The sequence below is a fragment of the Mus caroli genome, unplaced genomic scaffold (genome assembly GCF_978045245.1).
Source record: "Mus caroli unplaced genomic scaffold, Mus_caroli_1 scaffold_1, whole genome shotgun sequence".
NCBI classification, from domain to species: domain Eukaryota; kingdom Metazoa; phylum Chordata; class Mammalia; order Rodentia; family Muridae; genus Mus; species Mus caroli.
This window is the reverse complement of record NW_028227256.1, coordinates 106753919-106775141: the sequence shown is the minus strand read 5'-3', so window position 1 is coordinate 106775141 and position 21223 is coordinate 106753919. Positions and strand designations below refer to the sequence as shown.

The 21223-nt window shown below is 35.5% G+C and overlaps 1 protein-coding gene across 3 annotated transcripts in view; it reads right to left on the bottom strand.

Moving 5' to 3' along the window:
* Cdh7 (cadherin 7) overlaps positions 1–20799 on the bottom strand; it is a 171056-nt gene extending 150257 nt beyond the window's left edge. Inside the window, exons 1-2 of one of the 3 annotated variants that reach the window (XM_029480694.2) lie at positions 20736–20799; positions 8852–9255 (exon numbers count right to left, since the gene is read on the bottom strand). In XM_029480694.2, coding sequence (XP_029336554.1) covers positions 8852–9061 — 210 coding nt within the window. In that variant the 5' untranslated portion in view covers positions 9062–9255; positions 20736–20799. Of the gene's footprint in view, positions 1–8851; positions 9256–19383; positions 20191–20220; positions 20506–20735 lie in introns of those variants that run through there. The other 2 variants (XM_021155574.3, XM_085840166.1) reach the window with 2 other exon arrangements.
* Positions 20800–21223: the final 424 nt, after the last annotated feature.

Sequence of the window (21223 nt, the reverse complement as noted above, 5' to 3'; positions counted from 1 at the left end):
CTGTCTGAGAGAACAGCAGGGATGGAAATGGAGAAGAGACTGAGGACAAGAAGGTCCAGCTACAGCCCCAAAGTGGGATACAGCTCAAGGGGAGGCCCCAAGGCCTAACACTATTACTGAGGCTATGGAGGGCTCATAAGAAGGGACCTAGTATGACTGCCTTGTGAAAGACTCAACAAGCAGCTGAAAGAGTCAACAAGCAGCTGAAAGAGTCAGATGCAGATATTTGCACCCAATTAATAGACAGAAGCTGCTGACACCTGTGGTTGAATTAGGGAAATGCTGGAAGAAGCTGAGGAGGAGGAGGAGGAGGATCCTGTAGGGCTATCAGCAGTCTCAATTAACCTGGACCCCCGAGATCTCTCACATACTGGATCACCAACCTGGCAGCATACACCATCTGATATGAGGCCCCCAACACATATACAGCGGAGGACCGCTGTAAGACAAGATGCACCTAATCCTCAAGAGACTGGAGGCCTCAGGGAATTTAGAGGTCTGGTGGGGTGGATGGTGGGGATATCTTCATGGAGACAGGAGGGCAGGAAGAAGGTATGGGATGTAGAACAGTCAGAGGATGGACCAGGAGGGAAATAAAATCTAGAGTGTAAAAAGAAATAAAGAAAAATAAAGAAATAATAATAAAAAGAATATGATTTCTCAGACTTTATTTCAACCCAGATATCATAAATTCTGTTCCTGATATAAAATTATTACTACAAAATTAGTGACTTTGTTAACAGTATTGTGAATCTACATTTGTCCCACAATTCAGATGAACAAACTGTGTACCCTAATAATGGGCAACAAAATTGCAATAAATAACATTTGTGTTTTTATTACAACTGCAGTGTTTATTCTATCTGTATATGATATAAGAGAGTTACATTGGTTTATAAATTTTTAAAACATTTTTAAGAGTTTGAAATTTTAATAGATATGCTTTTATATTGTTTTCCAATAAAGGAAACAATTATATACTACTTTAACCAAGAAGTCAAGTCAATGAGTCAGCTAGCCATGTAAACCTCCTGATTTGATAATTGGTAAAATTGACAATTATATACCCACTCTTTTATTCAGTATAAAGAGACAAGATAGTGATCTGCATTGTGAGATATTCTCACACATCATTGGTAATGAATACAACAATGTTCAAGCTAGTAATTTTTCTAGCACTACTAAGGCAGTAAAGTGGACATGAGCATCCATTCCTAACCAAGAAGCTATTCCTTGACATTGGCTTGCAAACGAAAAATTACTTTTCTCTAATAGATTCTTCCCAGGTATATTAGCCACAGGCCCATGGGTAGGCTCCATGCCCCCAAAATGGAGAGCTAACACCAAAATGAAATATATGGCTCTATGGTAATTTTGGTTGATTTATATCTTATTTGGGGCTTTTAAAAATTCTTTAATCTCTTGCTTGTATACAGTATAAAGTATACAGTGCTTTAGAATTTTGTACTTTTCTGGGTTTTGGATCTCTCTTTCTCTCTTCCCTCTATTCACCTTCTTCTCGTTCTTTCTCACAGCCCATTATGTATGTTTATAAGTGTGGATTTCTTGTGCTTTTTCAATTTTTTTTCTGATTTGTTTATTTTCTTTGCTTGCTTATTTTCTGAAGATGGAGGGTACAAAAGAATGGAGTTCAGTGGGATGGGATGTGGGGAGGATCTAGGAGAAAGAGGAAAACCTGTGATCACAATATATTATATAAAAATGTTTAAAAAATATACATGTATATATGAATTAAAAGAAGAGCTATGAAGATGACTCAGCCTGTAAAATGTTAGCTATAGAACCACAATGGCCTGAGTTTGAGTCCAAAAGACCCATAGAAAATCCATTTATGGTGTCTCAAACATCTAATTCCAGCACAAAAGAGGCAGGGAGAAACAAGAGGATCCCAGAAGCTCATTAGTCAGCAAGACTAAGCCTGAGAGTCACAGGTTCATGGATAGATAAAACCTTTCTTAAAAACTGAAATGAAGACAATGTAGAAATATACCTTTGGTTTCTGTGTGCAGCTGCTGCTGCTGCTGCTGCCGCTGCCGCTACCACTACCGCTACCGCTACCACTACCACTACAAAACTAAAAATAAATAAAACTCAAAATGCCATTAAGCTACAAATTAACCCTAGTTGAAAAAGATTTAGGGCATAGGGCAAAAGAAAAAAAGATTGATACTTCATTGATCCTCACCAAGAAAACATTTTATTAAGACAAATTTTGAACACAACTAGACACAACTAGTAAATGTGTCTACTTCGCGTATTTATAATACTCACTTAGGATACTAACTTTTGGAGAAACTCAATTAACGCAATTTATTTTTATGCTTAAAGTATATTCAAAATGGTTATAATATGTATCTTCATCTGGCAGATAAATAAATAAAATCTAATTGTTGCAATGACATGCTCAAAATAACAAGAAAACCACAGCTTTATCATCTTGCTTAATAAAGATTCTCAGTAGAGTTTTAGAGTACTTTGCTCTATTTCCAAGGGAGATAAGTTGTTTATCCCATTTTGCCTTGGTTTGAAGAATCTATATAAAATATACAACAATCTACAAGGTATGGATGCTCATGCAATATTTTGTTCACAGATCCCTGAGTTAGCACTTCTGGTTTTGCCCTTCTCCACAGCTAAAGTTTAACCTTAAATTTCACTTTTCTGTGTTGTCTTTCAGTCACCAGTTTTTCTTATAAATTCCCTGGTACATTCTCTTAAAAAATCTTTAGTCTAAGCTGCTCAGCCAAGCACAGGAGCACAGTAACTCTTCAAAGTAGACCTGTCATACTTATTTGAGGAAGAAAGAATAGAAAGAGGAGGAAAAAAGAACAAATGTTATGCTTACCAACTCCTGAAAGAGATTCAGTAGGATACAATGTTAAACATGTTTGTGAAAATCGTGTTTCAGGCAATAAAATTAAGGCTTAAAATAACATGGTTATTTGTGAAAATGTTTGAGACAAAAGTTGTTATTACTAGTCATTTCTCTATATGCTTAATTAAAAAAACTTGTGTCTGCTTTATTATTATTTAATACTGTAATTGTCTTAAATGCAGTGAGCTCAATGGCTCCATGTCAGTAGGGCAATCAAAGAGAACACATGAAGACAATGACAGTTGACTTTATATAGGGACCTAGTCATTTTTAGTTAACATCTTGATCTTATCTCCTATTCTTAAAGTTTCAATATAAAAACAGGATTATAAACAGCAAAAGAAGACCATATTATATTCTTCATTTATTATTTTTTTTTTTTGCTGCTTCTTGTCAATTTTGTTGTTTTGTCAGTAAGCACAAACAGACATGAAACTAAGAACGTTCATTACTTCATTTTGAGCAGCATAGATTGAACAGGAAATTTGCATCCATATCTATGGGGTTGTCTGCAACCCAATCCACCATTGAACGTTCCCCAAGTCCTCCAAATTTTAATTTTATAGCACTCCAATAAAACCTTTTAGGATGGTCATTTTCATTTATAATTCATAAAACAGGGAAGATGGGAAAATGCACTTGAATAATTGCAAGTTTCTCCATTTTATCATCACATTATAATATATTCTATTTTCCATATTGTGAAAAAATATACCAAACAAAATTTCAATTATTGATTCTATATGGAAAAATTCACTTAGTTCCTTATGATAATTGATTATTACAAGGAAAAACTAACTGCTTGGAAGTATTTATTACAAACATAAACTCATTTGCATCCCAAAGAGCTGATCCATGTCCAAATTCTTTTAAAACCACCAAGAATTCCAGGCTCCTAGCCGAAAGTTAAGAATTTAAGAAAATACCCTTCTAACCAACTAAATGGTTATATAATTTTATAATTTATAATTATATTCTATTTATAATTTATTCTATTTATTCCTACAATAGCAACAAAATCAACAAAAATAACAGCAAAAGAGCAGTTTTTCCTCTTACGTTTCAATCTGACTATAGGGAACATACAAGTTTAAATGACAGTTCTCTTTTTGATTTATACCTTGTAGGCTAGAATCAATGTAATATATATTCAATTATAAAGATATGCTTTACCCAAGTAATTAATACTTTGCTTTGAATTTGTTATCCTCCTTTTGTGTGTCTAACAAAATCCCAAAGGAATATAATTTGGAATTCATCCCATTAATGTAATTTATTTTCATGAAAATATTTCTGCAGCAATGAACACAGCCACAGTGCTGGGAAGTACAGAAGCTTTAGGCAAAGGATGTGCTGGTGTGTAATGAAGGAAGTGTGCAGGGAATTTTCACCAACACTTTCAATTAAAAGGAATGTGAGTCAGGAACACTTCTACATATTTAATTTCTATTGGGTAATAGGTATAAATTCTCCCCAAATGAGTATGGAGGGAAGGGAGTAGCATAAAAGGCTAGAGTGATGTTAACAATGAGGGAAGAAGACTGTGGGAGATGCAGGAAGCACATATTTCTAGGAAAGTAATGGCCTCAGGCGCAGCCATCGGCTGGCAGCCCATTACACTTAGGAAAGATGAAAACCACTTAATACCTGGAACAGAGTCTTGGTGCTTTTGTAGACAACTTTTATTTTGTCAGACGGTTAGGGCACATTAAATGAGAAATACCAAGGTGAGGAAAAGACTGAGCTGTAAACCTACAGCAATGTAATCATGCAATCCACTCTGATATGCAGCCCAGCAAGAACAACAATGACAACAACGACAACAATAACAAAGCCCTCACTTCATTTCTTCTAATAAGAAATCATACACTAAACAGAACTCAGTCACTAAAAAATACTTTTTCTTTAATTATATGTGCATTTAGAATCACTAATTTATCAATTTCCATCATAAAAAGCAGAGAAAGGTATCTATTAAGGTAATTTTATTTTATCTGAATCCAGTCCAGTTCTGGGAACTGCAGAGTAAAGTGCTTGCCTTGCCCACTAGGATCTGAATTCAAATTCCCATTCCAGAGCTGCAGAGCCATAAACATAAGCATCCTTATGCTTTGCTGTTCAGTCAGTCTAAGCAAATCGGGGAATCTTAATGACAAACTTATTTTCCATACAGTTCTTAAGTTAATTTTTGGAGTCCTATGGTATTATCATAGCCATAGAATTTGAAATTCTGAAAGAAATTATAGAAACTATTTTTCCATTCCTAAGCTCAGTTTAAGCAGATCATTATTCTGAACATTCAAAATGAGTACAAATGCTTTCAGTATATAAATTGTAGCTATGATCATGTAGGTAATCACTAATAAAACATTTGACACAAAGTATCAGTAACTATTATTATATATTATGTGATAACGTCAAAATATCAAGTTATTACATTGAGTACCCAGATTAAAATAAAGTTATTTAAAAATAATTTAACTTACATGTATGTGTATGTATTTGTGGAGGTTTGTATACATGAATGTAGTGCCATGGCTCCAGAAATTTTTAAATGGCCCTACTTGAATGCAGGAAAAGTATGTGGTTAACCTCTGAGACGACTGAGTAGCTCGCCTAATATTTTATATCATTTGCTAAGTAGTAAAAGTAAACAGTAGATGTCAGTATTTCTATTTTAGAAGCATGGAAACAAAAATTTAAGGACACCAGGCAATTTACCTCAAATAACACAACCCACATTTACTGGGAGAATGAGCAGCAAAACTTGTCAATCTGATATACTCTGTACCTAGATTATGTGACCTATTAAAGCCAAGCTGTTTATCAAAGTCACCTAAATTTCTTCTAAAATATCTACAAACCTAGATAATGTTTATATTCCTTGTTGATAAAGTGTGTAACTCTCTACCATGATAAAGAGATTGACCTATGTCTTTGAAAAGTATTTGTTAGGTTCCTTTGTCTTCCTTTATAATCACCAGCCTACTTATCCTCCAAATCTCTGCAATATTTAGTTCTCTGTCCTACAAGAACATCTGACCATTGTCGTTACATACTTTAACTAAGCAAACAAAAAGAGATAAATTAATTTTTATAGAACCTAGGGAGTATAATGAGGTTAAAGTTATTTGTTTGTTTGTTTGTTTTTGTTTTTGTTTTGCTATATCAGATCACTAAACCCCAGAAAGGTTCAAATTTTTGCTCATCTGTACAGAATATATGGCATCGATGTTCTGTATTGCTTCTGTACAAAAAAAAAAAAGAAATGACTTCTACGAGGCCCAATTTATTTTTGCCCTAGAACATAAATCACTCACTCAATCAAGGGATCAAGCTATTAGATTTTAAATTTACTTCTCGTATTGTGGTCAGGGGCACATTTCTTGAACTCATTTTCTATCTTCATTGGGACACTTCCATGGGCACCTTCTGATATATATCATGCAAGAAAAATACAGACTTACTTAAATGTCCATTAATATGTGTCTTCACTTCTGACTCTGCAATACACACACACACACACACACACACACACACACAAACCACACATATACATTTTCTGTGATACAGGGTAAGAAGTAGCCCTTCAATTCTTGAACTTAAGATTCTCCCATTCTACTTCCAAACTGGGGTTAAAGACATGCCCAGCAATGTCTAGAAATTATACTATTTGCCTTAGGAAGTGAACATAATATTGCTCAGCAACCTAATATATATTTTAGAGTAAGTAACTTAAGGCATACATCTTTGTAATTTTAAATTAATGTTTAGAGTTACTTCTTTCCTGAGTGATTTTGAGACAGAAAATTAAGAGTAATATTTTTAATATTTCATGATTTTGTTGAATTTCAAAATTGCAACTTGTTCATAACAAACTCAATTTTTATCAAGTTAATAGAAACCTTTTTACTTTTTCTGAAACACTGTGCACATGATCACAAAATATACTTATGTGCAATGCATACTGTTTGTGAATTCCTTGAGTTTCATGATCAAGGAAAGACTAAAGAAAGCTTAATTCATATGTTAAATAACAAAATTACATTCTTAGTCAAAACTTTGAATTGTAATTAATATATTCATATTTAATAAACCTTTAATGTATATTCATTAATTTGGGGCTCATTCTATGATGCATGCATGGGCAGTAGTTAAAGACAACTTTCAGTGTTTAGTTCCTTTTTCTACTATGTTAGTCTTGGGGATCAAATTCACATTAGTGCTTTGTGGCAAGTGACTTTACCTCCATTATTTTTCTACAAAGAAATATATTAAGATGAAATGAGTGAGACTTTGGCACAAAACATATAAACGATTTTAGTAGTTGTATGAATGTAAAATAATGAAGGTAAAATAATGAATGTAAAATAAATAATATATATGTTATATTTCTTAATATTTACATGTGTTACTTTACTTTAGGAAAATGCAGGTCCCTGGTTGTTGAACATATTAACTAGTTTATATTTTTCTTTGCCCACACAGGATCACTTTGTATCCTAAATATTACAAGAAACTAATAATAAATACTAAAATATTACCTTGAATAATGTTTGCTATCTATAAAAATTTTTCAATTTTTTTTACCTATTCATGTGGAAAACCAACAATATAAAATATTCAATTTCCTTTTTTTTATCTTTGAAATAAAATATAATCCTGGTTTCTATGCAAATGTTTCCAGAAACTCTGCTATATTTTATGAGGACTTGACACTTTAAACTGGAGAAAGAAAAGGAAAACAAACTGCTGTATAATTTACTTACTGCTCTTTTTCCAGTTGTTCAGTACTAAACTAAGGAATTTGGGACATCACAGCACTTTGAAAAGACTATGTCCTGGGAATAAGGTCAGAGGACAGTGAGCATCAGTCCTTTTCTCTTGACCTAGCCTTTATTTTAGTGAGGCATCAAGGCAACATTTTCTATGCAAGTATTACACAAGAAAAAAAAAACAAAAAAACCCTCTGTCGCCTGCCCCATACCACTAGATACATACACCATGAGCTGATCATCATTTGCCTAATAGCATCTCCAATTGAATTTTATTCATACTCCTATTTTACAAAAGGGTATTTTCAAAAGAAAAAAAGAAAAAAATGAAACAAAAAAATCTAAAACAAAACAAAAGAAAGAATAAAACAAGTTGTATTTAAAAAAAGGAACTGGATTTAGACTGCTTATAACTGAAGCCATGAGGTCTAAAAGTTTCATGTTGCAATTTGTAATGTTAAGCATAATGAAGTATACATAATTTGGATATGTTTACACAGTATCACGAAACTAGCCACTAGGGAGTCAACTCTAAAGTTTGCTGCTAGAGGAGCAGATGTTGTCATCCACGGCACAGACACTGGCAAGTTCAGAATATTCCTCTAAGTAGCTCTACCACATCTCATACAGTTTCTTATAAGAAACGCAGATGAAACTTACTGAAACATTAAAAGAATAAACAAACCAAAGTAACCCAAATTTAAGAGATCAAATGGCAGATTAGTGTATCCGTGGGAAAAAGGAGGAGGGGATTTCCTGAGGGTATTACGTGTGGCTTTAAATATAGTCAAAATTCGTAATATACATGCATGAAATTTTTATAATGAAACACATCATGTCCAATTATTATACACAGACAAAATCATTCAATATCAACTGGTAGAATAACCATATCACTTCATTCATAATGCCTCATCTTGTTCTAATTGTGGTAAAAGGACTTAGCAGCATGTTTCAATAGTGATTACCAGGCCACTAAGATCCTTTTAAAATGAACAGCACTCCTTAACTTATGCCTTCACTGTTCCACCTAACACAGTAGTTAATGACAGAAGCACTATAAATCCTTTCAGAGAGGAAAATTTTGTTCTTCTGTCATCAAAGGAAAAGTTAGCAGCTCTCCGTGAACTACAGACATTTACAGTACCCATTTGTAACTTTAAAAGGCCAAATGCCCTACCTTCCCTACATAGAGGGGATCTGAACCCATGTATTCTTCCAGCACGAAGAACTGATTCCAAACCCAGCTGCGCTTGGTCCGGGACCTTCCTGACTGGAAGTATGGCTTGGATCTGGACCTTGGCAGCTCAGCTTGACTCATTCCAGAGAAGCAAAGGAAGAGAGCTATAAGCTGTAGAAAATGGCACAACTCCACTTTGCCCAGCTTCATCTTTTTTTTCTTCCGTTTTCCTGTGTAAGAAAAAAACCTTGACAAAAGAAAAGGCACAGTTCTAGTTGGCTTCGTAGCTCTTGCCTCCGGCAGTGTGTCAGCTGGGAGTCCAGAGATAATAATTTGTAGAGTGTTGGACTGGAAGAGGTCACCAGTGCTGAGTAGCCGTTGCCAAGGAATGGCGTAATAGGTTCCTAGAACAGAGACGAGAGTTCATGTCAGAAATCAGACCATGTAATCTTGCAAAGATTTTAGTTACTAAAAATACCAAATTTCCAGGGAGAGTATTTGGGAAAGCATTAAAATATTAATATTGACATATATGAAATTATAATAATAGTGGCCACATTTATAAATTACATAATTACAGCCATTCAAAGAATTATCTTCCTTCCACAGTACAATTTTGATCTTCTTCTAGGAACATTGCATCAGATGATTTCTTCTACATTAATGTATAACATCATTGTAAAACATTATTTTAAAGTTAGTCTTTTTATAAATCTTAAGTTAGCTGTATTCATTAGTATTAGGATGTGAAAACCAAACATTTCAAACCAGGGTGGTTAGCAGATGGATATGTGCTATTTTAAATCGCTCCAGTGAAACTGTGAAGGGAAATAAAGTATGAGGTGATTCACAGCAAACTGATTGATTGATACTGAGGCACACAGACCAACAGTTACTTTGATGTGTTCAGGTATGATTGTGATTATCTGTAAAGCTCAGTGATTTCCATTTCCTATTATTCAAATTTACTGTCATTTGCACTGTAGCATGGAGGTTGGTGCAATATACCAAAAATCTATTCCATAAATCTTTATTAAATGCTTTGCAATAGAACTTCTACATAGTAGGGCCTTACTCCATATGTAGTTAAAAAGCAGACTAATAATGCTCAATAGATAGGCAAAGAATACTTTATTTGAGAATCTCATTGATTTTTCAGCTTGCAACTAGGTGATGCTTCAGGGAGAGCACGGGAAAAGTCCTTATTCGGGTCTCTCTTTACTGCAGGTACAGCATTCTGATTATGCAAGGGATAGAAGATCAGTTATAACAGTCTCCTTATACAGCCCCAAAGCACAGAGGGATACGAATTTATGACAAGATTCTCACTTAAATCACTAAGTTGTAATTTGTGAATTAATTTTATGTTCTATAAGTAATCATTAATAGGATGAATCTCTCTCTCTCTCTCCTCTCTGTGTGTGTAGAGTAGAAAAAATATCAATAAGATAAAGTCAAAAGTTTTCTTAATATTAAAGCAGAAACAGAATTATCCTTACAAGTTATTTTATTTTTCATTTTGTAACAATGTACTCTGTTAAAAAAAACCTACTAATCAACAGATAATACTTTAAACAGTTAATATTTTCAGAAAAATAGCATACAATGAAGAAGTATGAACATAGAACTATCTAAATTTCTTGAGAATGTAAATCAGTTCACTTAGTGAAAGAAGAAACAAATCCAAGTAGCCTTTAGTCCTGTGAAAATTATCATATACCTTTAAAACACATCTCTATAAAGTTTGGATATTCCAGACTGAATTTCAGAGTGATTCACTATTTATTAAATAATGTACGCCACTACCCATGAGAATGAGATAAATCTAATAAACTTTAGTACCTATAGCCTTCTGTGAATTAAAGATAACCAAATACAGTGACCAATGGCAAAGTGAAATGAAGATCAGAACAGGACAGAGAGGCAGGTGAATTAAGGTACTAAACCGCAGATAGGAAGGCTAATCTGCAGCTGAGTAGATTAAAACTACTCTGTGATCCAATGTGTGTTCGAAAATAGTGGATTAGACCTGAGAGTCTAGCAAACTCATGGGTGCAGAAAAAGTGGCTAAGCAAAAATAAAGCAAGGCCTGCCTTTCCTGCACCAAGCATCTAACTGCATTTCTGGGAACCAGGAGGGATGTTTTGGACAAAGTAATCAGATAAAAATATAACAAGGAAGAGTTCTAGTTTCTCTGCTCTGCTTTCTTTAAAGAAATATAAAAGATAGATAAAACTAGAACTGGATTACATAGATTATGTCATACATGAGCAACTTTGCGACATTGTTTTAGTGTGAAAATATATTCAATTTTTAAAGGAAATAAACAGCAAATTATTTTTATATTAAAAGAATGGGAGGGGGGTTAGTCCAAATAAATACTGGCAAAGCATATGCATGTTTCCATTTAAATAAATATGCATAAGTGAGATTGTGATTCTAAACTCCATTAACTTGAATAAGAACAGTTACAGGAAACTAAGAAATCTCCTAAATAGAGAGTCAAAGCCCTTAGCCTATCACAGTGACAATTACAGTAGCAATACTGTCCTCCCTGGCAAGGTTAACACTTCAAGTTATAAGAAGCTAAGAATGGATATTGGCATGTATAAAGGTGATTCAATATAGCCATTACAGTTATTGTGTGTGTGTGTGTGTGTGTGTGTGTGTGTGTGTGTGTTTGAAACATTATCTGGAAATTAAATATGGTTAGTGAACTGATATCATTTTTTTTATTCCAAGGTTAGAAATAGTAAAACTATTGGGATCTCTTTTACCCTAAAAGAAAACATTCTAAGTAGGCAGATTCAATACCCAGGAACTGTATATTCATAAATCGAAAACTGTCACATGGATATTAGGCTCTACAGTACTCTCTGGGGGAAAATTGTAACTATTTTCAAGAGACACCTCTGGTAAACCAAATACTGGTTTGAAATTGAAGGTTATTTCCGTTCGTATCTCTTAATGGTATGAGGCTATCACCTGATGATGGGGACGGAGGCCATAATACTAATGGGGACAAGATCGTTGTAGTGTTGTTATACAACTTTGGATCCCTTTTGGATTTTACTCTTTCTATGTACAAAATGAAAAGGCTGAAACAAATATCATAAGATAGCCTGGGATATTTTTCCAAATTCTTTTAGGCTCTTAAGAATTTCATAAGAATTGTACTGCCAGGTTTATTGTAAGCCTGTGATGAAACTCCTATTGCTAATAATTAAAGATGAAGAATTTGAGAAGTTTAAAAAGAAATCAGATTGCAAAGGAAGCTCTTAGCCTGCTTGTGAAGTACAGTGAGCTCTGTAACAAGCCCTGTTCAATTTACTCTTATTGCCTCTTGAAGATTCTTTCTTGTCTATATAAAAACATTGTAGATTGATCAAAGCAACTAAAACATAGAGAAGAGGGAAATTGCTGAACACATTATGACTCTTGAGAAAATATCAACAAAGGGAAATATACCTAAGAATTGTGGGCTCTCTTACTTAAAGAGAGGGTTTAACAGTAGCTGGCTTAAGAGCTAACCTTCATGCATAGGTGCATGCACTTTGTGGGTGTGGAGCCGAGATCATGCTAGGAATCCAGGAAAGTCTTTAGAGAATGTCTGCATTCTAACATATTTCATATCTAGTATGGAATATTAGCCACATAAAAAGAGAATTTGTGAATTATTTGGCATCTCTAACATATTAATGAATCTTATCTTGTAATAAATTCTAATCATCTTTTTTGTATCATTTGAATTATTTGTTAAGACTCTTAACCCAATTATCTTCATTTTTCTTTGTTTCCTGCAATTTTACACCAGGATACTTCAATTGGCTTTTTGTACAAGATTGACTAATGGAATTCTGTTGTGTGATGCAAATAATTGGATCTGTAATTCCTTTTCAAATATTACTTGAAAATGAGAAAATTTTATCCACATAATTGTGATCTGAACTTGGTGTATTCATGGTATGTTAACCAATATTTTTGGTGGTAGCTGACTCTGCTGAAAACATACACCCTACACAGTAAGAGTGAAGCTGGGTATGCAACTTGCTTTTATCCTTTCATAGCCAACCTTCTCTAAAACCTTGCTTTCTGTGTAAACAAATGTAATTCTCAAGGAAAAGATGACTTTAAAGCAGTTCCACAATTGTGACCTGAGGTGGTTTGTCATAAAAAAGGAGGAGGAGGAGAAGAAAAAGATGTGACTTAACTTTTATTACTATATATATATATATATATATATATATATATATATATATATCTCCCTCTCTCTCTGTCTCTCTCTGTCTCTCTCTCTGTCTCTCTCTCTGTCTCTCTCTCTGTCTCTGTCTCTCTCTGTCTCTCTCTCTGTCTCTCTCTCTCTCTCTCTCTCTCTCTATATATATATATATATATATATATATATATATATATAATGACAGCAACCCCTCAGTTATTTCTGCATATCGATATTGAAAATAAATAGCAAGAACTTGAAATTTCATCATGCATTGTGTAACTTCTCCAGTTTTTTCTGTATTCATGGAAAATATATAATAGTGACACAGAACAATTTATGCATGTGACTGATTTAAAGCAGAGAACAAATTATATATGTCAGCATTTCATAATAAGCCCAATATCATCCCATAAATCTGTGTCTCAAACCAAGAATGCTACATTTAGCCTTAGCTTCTTTATAATTCGTCATTTTCCCTATGGCCTACTCTCATATCTGAGTTTCACAAACACATGTCAGCAAATGTGCATATGTCAGAGATAAGCAAAGGCTGAAGTGGCCATGTTCTAAGCTGAACTTCCTGCCCTTGTAGGATAACTAACTGAATATGTCAACTCTTTGGAAATTTGAACAACTGAATTCTTTTCCACTGATAGCTCAGTAAAAGTATACACAACCTTTTTGTTTTAAGATGGTTGTAATTTCTACAGACTGTGGTCATGTTTGGGATAATTTCAGATTTGGAGCATTGTAATAGGAAATAAATTAACTTCTTACATCTAAGAAGAGAAGTAAGCAGGAGCTCAGGAGGAAAATGTTTACAAAGGGACATGAAATAAGACATGAGTAGCTGTGAATCTGAGGAAAAAAAAAGTATTGAAAGATTTTTAAAATATCTTTGTTTGCTACAATAGTTTACAGTAAAGATGTATATTTTATTTATAATAATTTTTACTTTTTCTGAAGTTTTTTATATGAAATATGTCTATGAGTAGTACTATGATAAGGATAATGTATTTACTAAGCAATCAGGGTCATCAGAGCCTTGGAAATGAAGTATAAAATGTAATGAAGTAAAGAGAAAAAGGAAAATGGTGAGCATCAGTCAGTCAGCATCAGTTGTCTGAACTAAAGCAACCTCAGCAGCAACTCTTTGGTTTCAATCATTAGTTTCACATTGGTTGCAAAGAATGATTAAAGAGGAGTTTATTTATTAGAAATTTAATTTATTAGATAATTCTATTTTATCAAGATGAGTTCATTGTTATAGCTTTTCGTAACTTTGTTTCTTTCTTGAAATTTATGTAAAATCACTTTTAAAAAATAAACAAGTGCTTTTCATGTTCTTAACCAAATGTTTTATTTATATTTAGAAGCAATGATTTCAGATCTCTCCTTAACCTCAAAAGTTGTAAAAGTATTTATGCTTCAGCATATCAATTACCAATCGTCAAAAGTGCAAATTGCCTGTAGTCTGCACCATCCGAATTAAATTTATCACACTATGAACATGATAGGCAGTGTACAGTAGTTCCTATTTGGATCCTGCACAATAACAGAGAACTTTAATAGTTTTTGATGCTCATTGTGATCCCAGTACCTGGGAGGCTGAGGCAGGATCCTTCAAGGTTATCCTAGCTTATATACAGAGACATTGGCAGAAAAATAAATACAAGCAGCAACTAAAAGATCATCTAACTGGAAATATAGATAAGCAGTATTATATTTTTAGAACAGCACATTGTGCTAAATGTTCTACAGGAGTAGATGTGATGTATGCCTGTCAATAATATGAAAAAAATTACATGATTAGATTAAATAGTTATTAGTATATATTTATTGAAGTTTACTATAAGTAAGCAGCATTTTATTGCAATTCAGTGTCATAGTTTCACTAAACCATAGGCAAGGAAGAACGGCTGATCTTTGGAGTCTGCATCAACCATAGTTCTGAAGATGCTTTAAGATATATTTACTGGATCTCATACCAGCTCACAACTTAATTACAAGTTAGTATAGATTTAAAGAAAGAGAGTGTGGTACAGTAAAAATCAGTATAATGCATAATAGTTCCTTTTTTCTTTTTCTTTTTTTTTTTTTTTTAAAGAAAAGTAGTAGTAGGACGTGATATTGAAGGATGTTAATGCAATGAGAGTGGACCATGAGAACCATGATGCATACAAGTTGCCTGATAAACACCCCAGAATCTAACTACTAATCTTTTGAGTGTTTCGTTGTCTTATCATTAATACATGACAGTATACAAAATTATGGTTGTAACAATAATATCAAGTGAAGAGTCATTGTGTTGTTGATATACTGGGAAGAAATTGTCATGTTTGAGATTACTGTAAAGCTTCAGTACACTTTAACAAGCAGCACATTCTAAATCAATTCTTATGAAAGAAAACCAACACACTTGCTAAAAAGCAGAAATGCAACAAGAGAAGTAGTTAGAAGCCACTGTGCAAAATCACAAAGCCTTAGAGCAATCTTTCACTGCTGATTCTTTGGCTAAGTCTGGGAGGAAGGCAGAGTTCTTTTCCAGATAATCCTTAGAAGAAAGTGGTGTAGTTTAAGCTCAAGGAAGAATTTGCATTGAGGAATATATAGTTGGCTTTGCATAAGGGATATTACATCCTCATTATTGCTTTTTAAAAAATTCATAATGGAAAAACATTTAATACATTTAAAAATAACAATATACATTCTAATATTTTTCAGTGCGTGGATGATCAAGTGTCAGAATTCTGCATTTGAAAGATGACTGAGACAAGAAGACTGTCATAGAATCAGTCACATTTCAATTCCAGTTGTGTCTTTAGATGCCAAGCTAGTAAGGGCAATATCCATGAAACAGTCTAAGAGAATGTCACTTCGACACTAAGAATAAAACACTCTGGATTTCCTGAGAGTTCATGCTAGAGAAAACCATGAAGAACTCACAAACTTAATGTTCTTGATATTGGAAAATATTGGTAAAGCCACAGATGAGTAGCATAAGCCACAAAAATGAATTCTACAGAATTCTTATTAAATGTTGAAGGTCACAAAGATCTATTCTTTTGGTATTTGGGACAAACCAATTCAGGAAGTATTTTTTAATGTTTGCTAAGAATTATTTGGTTAAGTTAATAAATCTTTTTTATGTATAATTCTCAGAATTTCCAATCTTTTCCATAAGCAAGAATTATATAATATTCAAAGTTCCTTTTAACCTTAACTTGGAATTTTTAACGTAAGAAAACATTTTGATAGCTTCTCAGAAAAACGTGAAGTTGAGAATGAAAGTAAAGGGTTAAGGAAACTTTTTTCTAGAAACTTTGACTATATTTAAAAAAAATAGACAGTGAGCAGTATCCAAAAATAAGATTGCCTTTTCACTACTGAAATTCCTTGATTATCAAAAGTACGATAGAACACTAAGAAGTCAACCATTTCTACTGAAAACAAACCTGAAAAACCTTCCACTGGAAATTTTAGAAATAGGGCATCAATTTAGAACAATATTTCAGAATACAAAATTAATAAATAGGAAGATTTTGTTCATGAAAATAACTAGCATGCCAGTTTTACCTTATGGGTTGTTATATAAAGCCTAATATTTAAAGATGTGTGCTATTATTATCATTCTAGATATAATCTTACCATCTACAGTCTCTAGCATGGTAAAACACTACTGTTATGCATTAGGCTGAATTTGTATGTTATTTAACATGACATTCTGTCAATTTAATACTAATCATATGTAATATTGATGTCACTCATACATATATATGTATTTGTATTCCTATGTATATTTGTATTATATAATTTCATTTCAATTAGTGAGCCTTGGGAATTTCTGTTATTTGAGATTTCTCACATAATGAGACCATGATGAAATCCATTAACTCCCTAGGCTACACAACATTAAAACCATGGACCACAATCTCCTAATAGTAGCAAGCTTCAGTATAGAGTCAGGGGCCCTAGAAACTAATCACATGGCCTTTAGTGTGCATCTGGCTATCAACCATGAGGAAAAAAACTTCCCTAAGTGGATTATATAGATAATTGCACTGAAATAGAAACAACTTCTCTCTTGGGAGAAAGAAATAAAAAGGGGAAAATCACATGGTTTATATTGAAGCCTGTACAAATTAAAAAGTAAACAAAGTAACAAACCACAGCCCTCCTGAATTATTTATGTAATAACTAAATGGATGTATTGTACTTTCAGGGATACCTCTTTACATTTTATTATTATAAAAAAAAAATCTTGTTTTTCTAGTTTTAGTTTTTAATTTGCCCTTGTATTACACCTTTCTGCCAGGTGTGATTTACACAACTTCCATGAAAGGCTTTATGTTCCAATAAATACTTTACAAAAATAACTTGAAATAAAAATTTCAAGAATGAAAAATCTTTTCTGTAATAAGAAATGAATGTATGGGTAGACATCTGCATATTAAGTGACCCTGGATATTCTGTCAGTAGGGAGTCTTGCAAGACAAGGTGGGGAAGTGGGCAGTGATCAAGGGGGCTTCTCTGCAGAACCAGCAAATTCCCAGAGGAGGCACTGTTGTACTGTTGGTCAGAGTTAGATCTCCTCTGCTTGTTAGAGGCTAGGGAGATGGTCACACAGGACTCTGTCACATGGTTTGTCCTCAGCTCCCCTTTACCACCATAGCAAGGAAAGTCAGACTCTTTTATTCACTGCAGAAACACTTGCATTTCTGTCCCTTTGGAATTAACTCGTGCATGCTGGCTATTCTAGAAGTTTCTAAAATTCTCGATTTAAGATATGGTTTTGAAGCCTTCTAATGAAGTAAAAAACATTTCCTTTTCCTTCCAAGAAAGAGCACTGTGATGTAATGCAAGCTGTTGAAGCAATAAATATAAATCCTTATAAAATTCAGGATGGTTGGAATCCCTCAACAATAATATGTACAAAAGAAAACAAGTTAAGGATTTAGTATATAGCACCTTTCTGAAAGATTTGAAAAAGTATTTAACTTGACACATAGATGTATTCATTTTCTTTTTCTTTTCTTTGATATCTATATACAGTCTGAGAAGTTTAGACCCCTGATACCACTTAGAAATCAAAATACTGAATAATAGCAATGCTGGCAAGAAAATGATGCCTGAAAAGAGACAGTGGTTTTATTTTTCAAACCAAAGAAGACTGAACAGTAGCCAACAAATATGTTCTCCACCCTCTCTCCCTATTGGATGCTAAAAACCAAGAGTCAATTCACCGGTAAGTTTCACTAATATAGATGCCTTGTAGTAGCCTTTCATAAGAAAGAGAACAACTCTATGACACTAAATCAATAAAAGTAGACTTAGGAAGAGTTGTGCATCTGTCAACTGATAGTTAATGCAATTCTAATGACCTATCGCAGTCTTTAATTACAGAAATACCTCACACTGAGAGTGCACAATGCCCTGTTAGTAACACTACAAACTAGAATAGCTTCTAGGAGGGTGATAGGCTGTGCCTCTTGCTTTATTTCTCTTTCCACACACAAAATCTCAGCAAGCTTACTCAGATAAAACTATTAAAACTGGATGCTGCTTCACAGCTTCCACTTAGCCACTGACAATTAAACAGGAGTACACAAGGAAGATTACCATGAAGTTGCTGGCCAGCAACCTATATATACTTTTGCAGTTACTCCATGCTTTTCAAAATAGCCCGTAAAAATAAAGAAAATCATTTGAATGCATTTCTCTTTCACATAGAATAACAAGCATTTGGCTCAACATGATGTCTGACCAGTTCTTTAGAAACCGAACTGTTTGAGTGGGTCTGGAAGGTGCAGTTGGAATTACTCTTAGCTCTTCCTTCCCCGTAACAACACTTCATAAAGACTCAAAACTACTTAGATTTTGCTGACCGTGCATCTGCACAAACTTCCCTTTAATAATGGTTCCTACTACAACAGAACTCTAAAAATACATTTTTGTTTTGTTTTTTGCACTGGCAATCTACCTTTAACAGCAAATATTGTCAATTTGCAATTTCAATATGATGACAATAAATTTTACTATCTGTAAAGAGAGATTAAAGTTGTGTTAATCCACCTCTGTAAAAAAAACACCTGCTGGGCACTGATATTGTGGACGGTAAGTCTTATTTTTATAAATATTGAATTTAAAACATGACCTAAATATATCTCTTGCAAAGTAAAAGGTGGTTTACAAATATTAATGGATTATTATGCAAATTTTCACAGTCTAGAGATTCTAAATCTGTAATTTTTTCCCCTAACAGCTTATGATTTCCCCAGTTCAGGGTTAATTCATTTTGGTAATCTTTACTTACCTGAACTATGACATCTAAGAAATCCGAAGGGTTAATGATCTAAACCGTGAAGCCATTCAAAGCTAAGGTCCTTTTGTATTAATCCACATGGGAGGCTGGAAGGCTGAATACCAGCAACTAGCCTTGTGCCAAGTGAACCCACGAAGATGTCCAAGTCCAGAATGAATTCCAGAGAAGCAGGGTACCCTTTTCCCAGCTCACACCAAAGGTACAAAGAGGCGAAGTGGAGGCAAACCCTGAAGATGCACCTGACCAACGGAATACTAATTACTAGGGGTGGAAAAAGAGCAACCATACTAGAGTTCCACATTCACATAAGGCCAAAGAGGTCTAGGGCAGATGGTTCAAAGGAATCCTGCTCCTGCTTACACAAGGCACACACCTCCTTCCAGCCTCAGATCTCTGCAGAAAGCGGTGGCACAATCTGCTCCGAGTTATGCCAGCATCAGTCCAAGGTCCATGGAAAGATCCGCTGGGTACCTCTTAGAGGACAGCGGTGGAGACGGCGAGTGTTTACCTCTGCATCTGGAGTGGGCTGGGATTGGGATTCACTCTCACCCTGACTACTTCCCTCGCGTTGCACCTGGTGTCTGTCAACACTGCTTTCCTGGCCGAGCTCAGGAAAACTCAGTCCTCACGCCTGTCCTGCCAGGCAGAAGCACGTCTCAACACAACACGCAGTAACTTGGGAACGCCACTGGAAACTCCGCACGGATACCCTCCCCCCTACTCCCGCTCTTTGCTCACTTATCTGTCCGGCTCCCTGCGGTGCGCAGCGAGGGCGCGCTTCTGCGAGGGCAACCTCCCCAGCCCCAAACGAGGCACACGTACACTCACCTGGGGCCTCTCTACCCTGCCAGCAGCATCAGGCACCTGAAACCATGGCGTTTGCATTTAAAAGAATGCGCACTTGGCAAGGGGGTGGAGGGGGTGGGGGTTCCACGGGCGCTCAGGGACGCTGTGCTCCCAGCTATGAGAGCCGGGCAGACACAGAAGCAGCGGACCGGCACCTGCTCAGCCCCGCAGCAGCCTACTCATCTTCCAATCACAACGCACTCCGCAGGGCACAAGGACCCTGGGGGTCATTGAATGCTAGGGTCCCGCTCTTGACAGAGACGAAAAGGGCCATCATTACTCCTCCCTTCCCACCCCCACCCTCCACCCCCATCCCCCACACACGCTAATCCTCTGCACAACAGTCTAGGGTACCAAGTCCGGAGCCAACCAGAGCGCGCGTCCCCGGAGAGGGCGGGAGGGCGAGCGCGGGTGACTTCGAGAGGGCGCGCGGGGGCCGACTTGGGAGTGCGCTTTAGAGGGAGATGCAGATCGCCGCGGGTTACCACTGACAGCACCTTGTCTGAGAGGCTACAGAGACTTCAGGACCTCCTGGAGAAACGGAAAGCGCTGCTGGCTAAGATTACCAAGAGGGAGCCGCTTAGCCGGCATGCGCGCTCGCGCGTACACACACGCGCGCGCAAACACACACACACACACACACACACACACACACACACACACCTACACACACACACACACACACACCTACACACACACACACACACACACACACGCACGCACACACACACACACATGCGAGCGCGCGCATCCTCCTCCAGCTCCTGGATGACTGATCAGTGCAGATGGATTCCTTTGCAGAGAAATAAAGAAGGTTGAAAGTGGGAGGGGCTCAAGCCTCCCCCTCATTCCTCCCACCACCAAAGTATTTGCATCTTAAAGCAAGAAAGTAGGGGAGTTTTAAGGAATTATTTTCAAGCCTTCCCCTCTCCCGTCAGCCTGTCTAAGAAACCTTTACCAATTAAGCTCTTGAGGCACCAAGGAA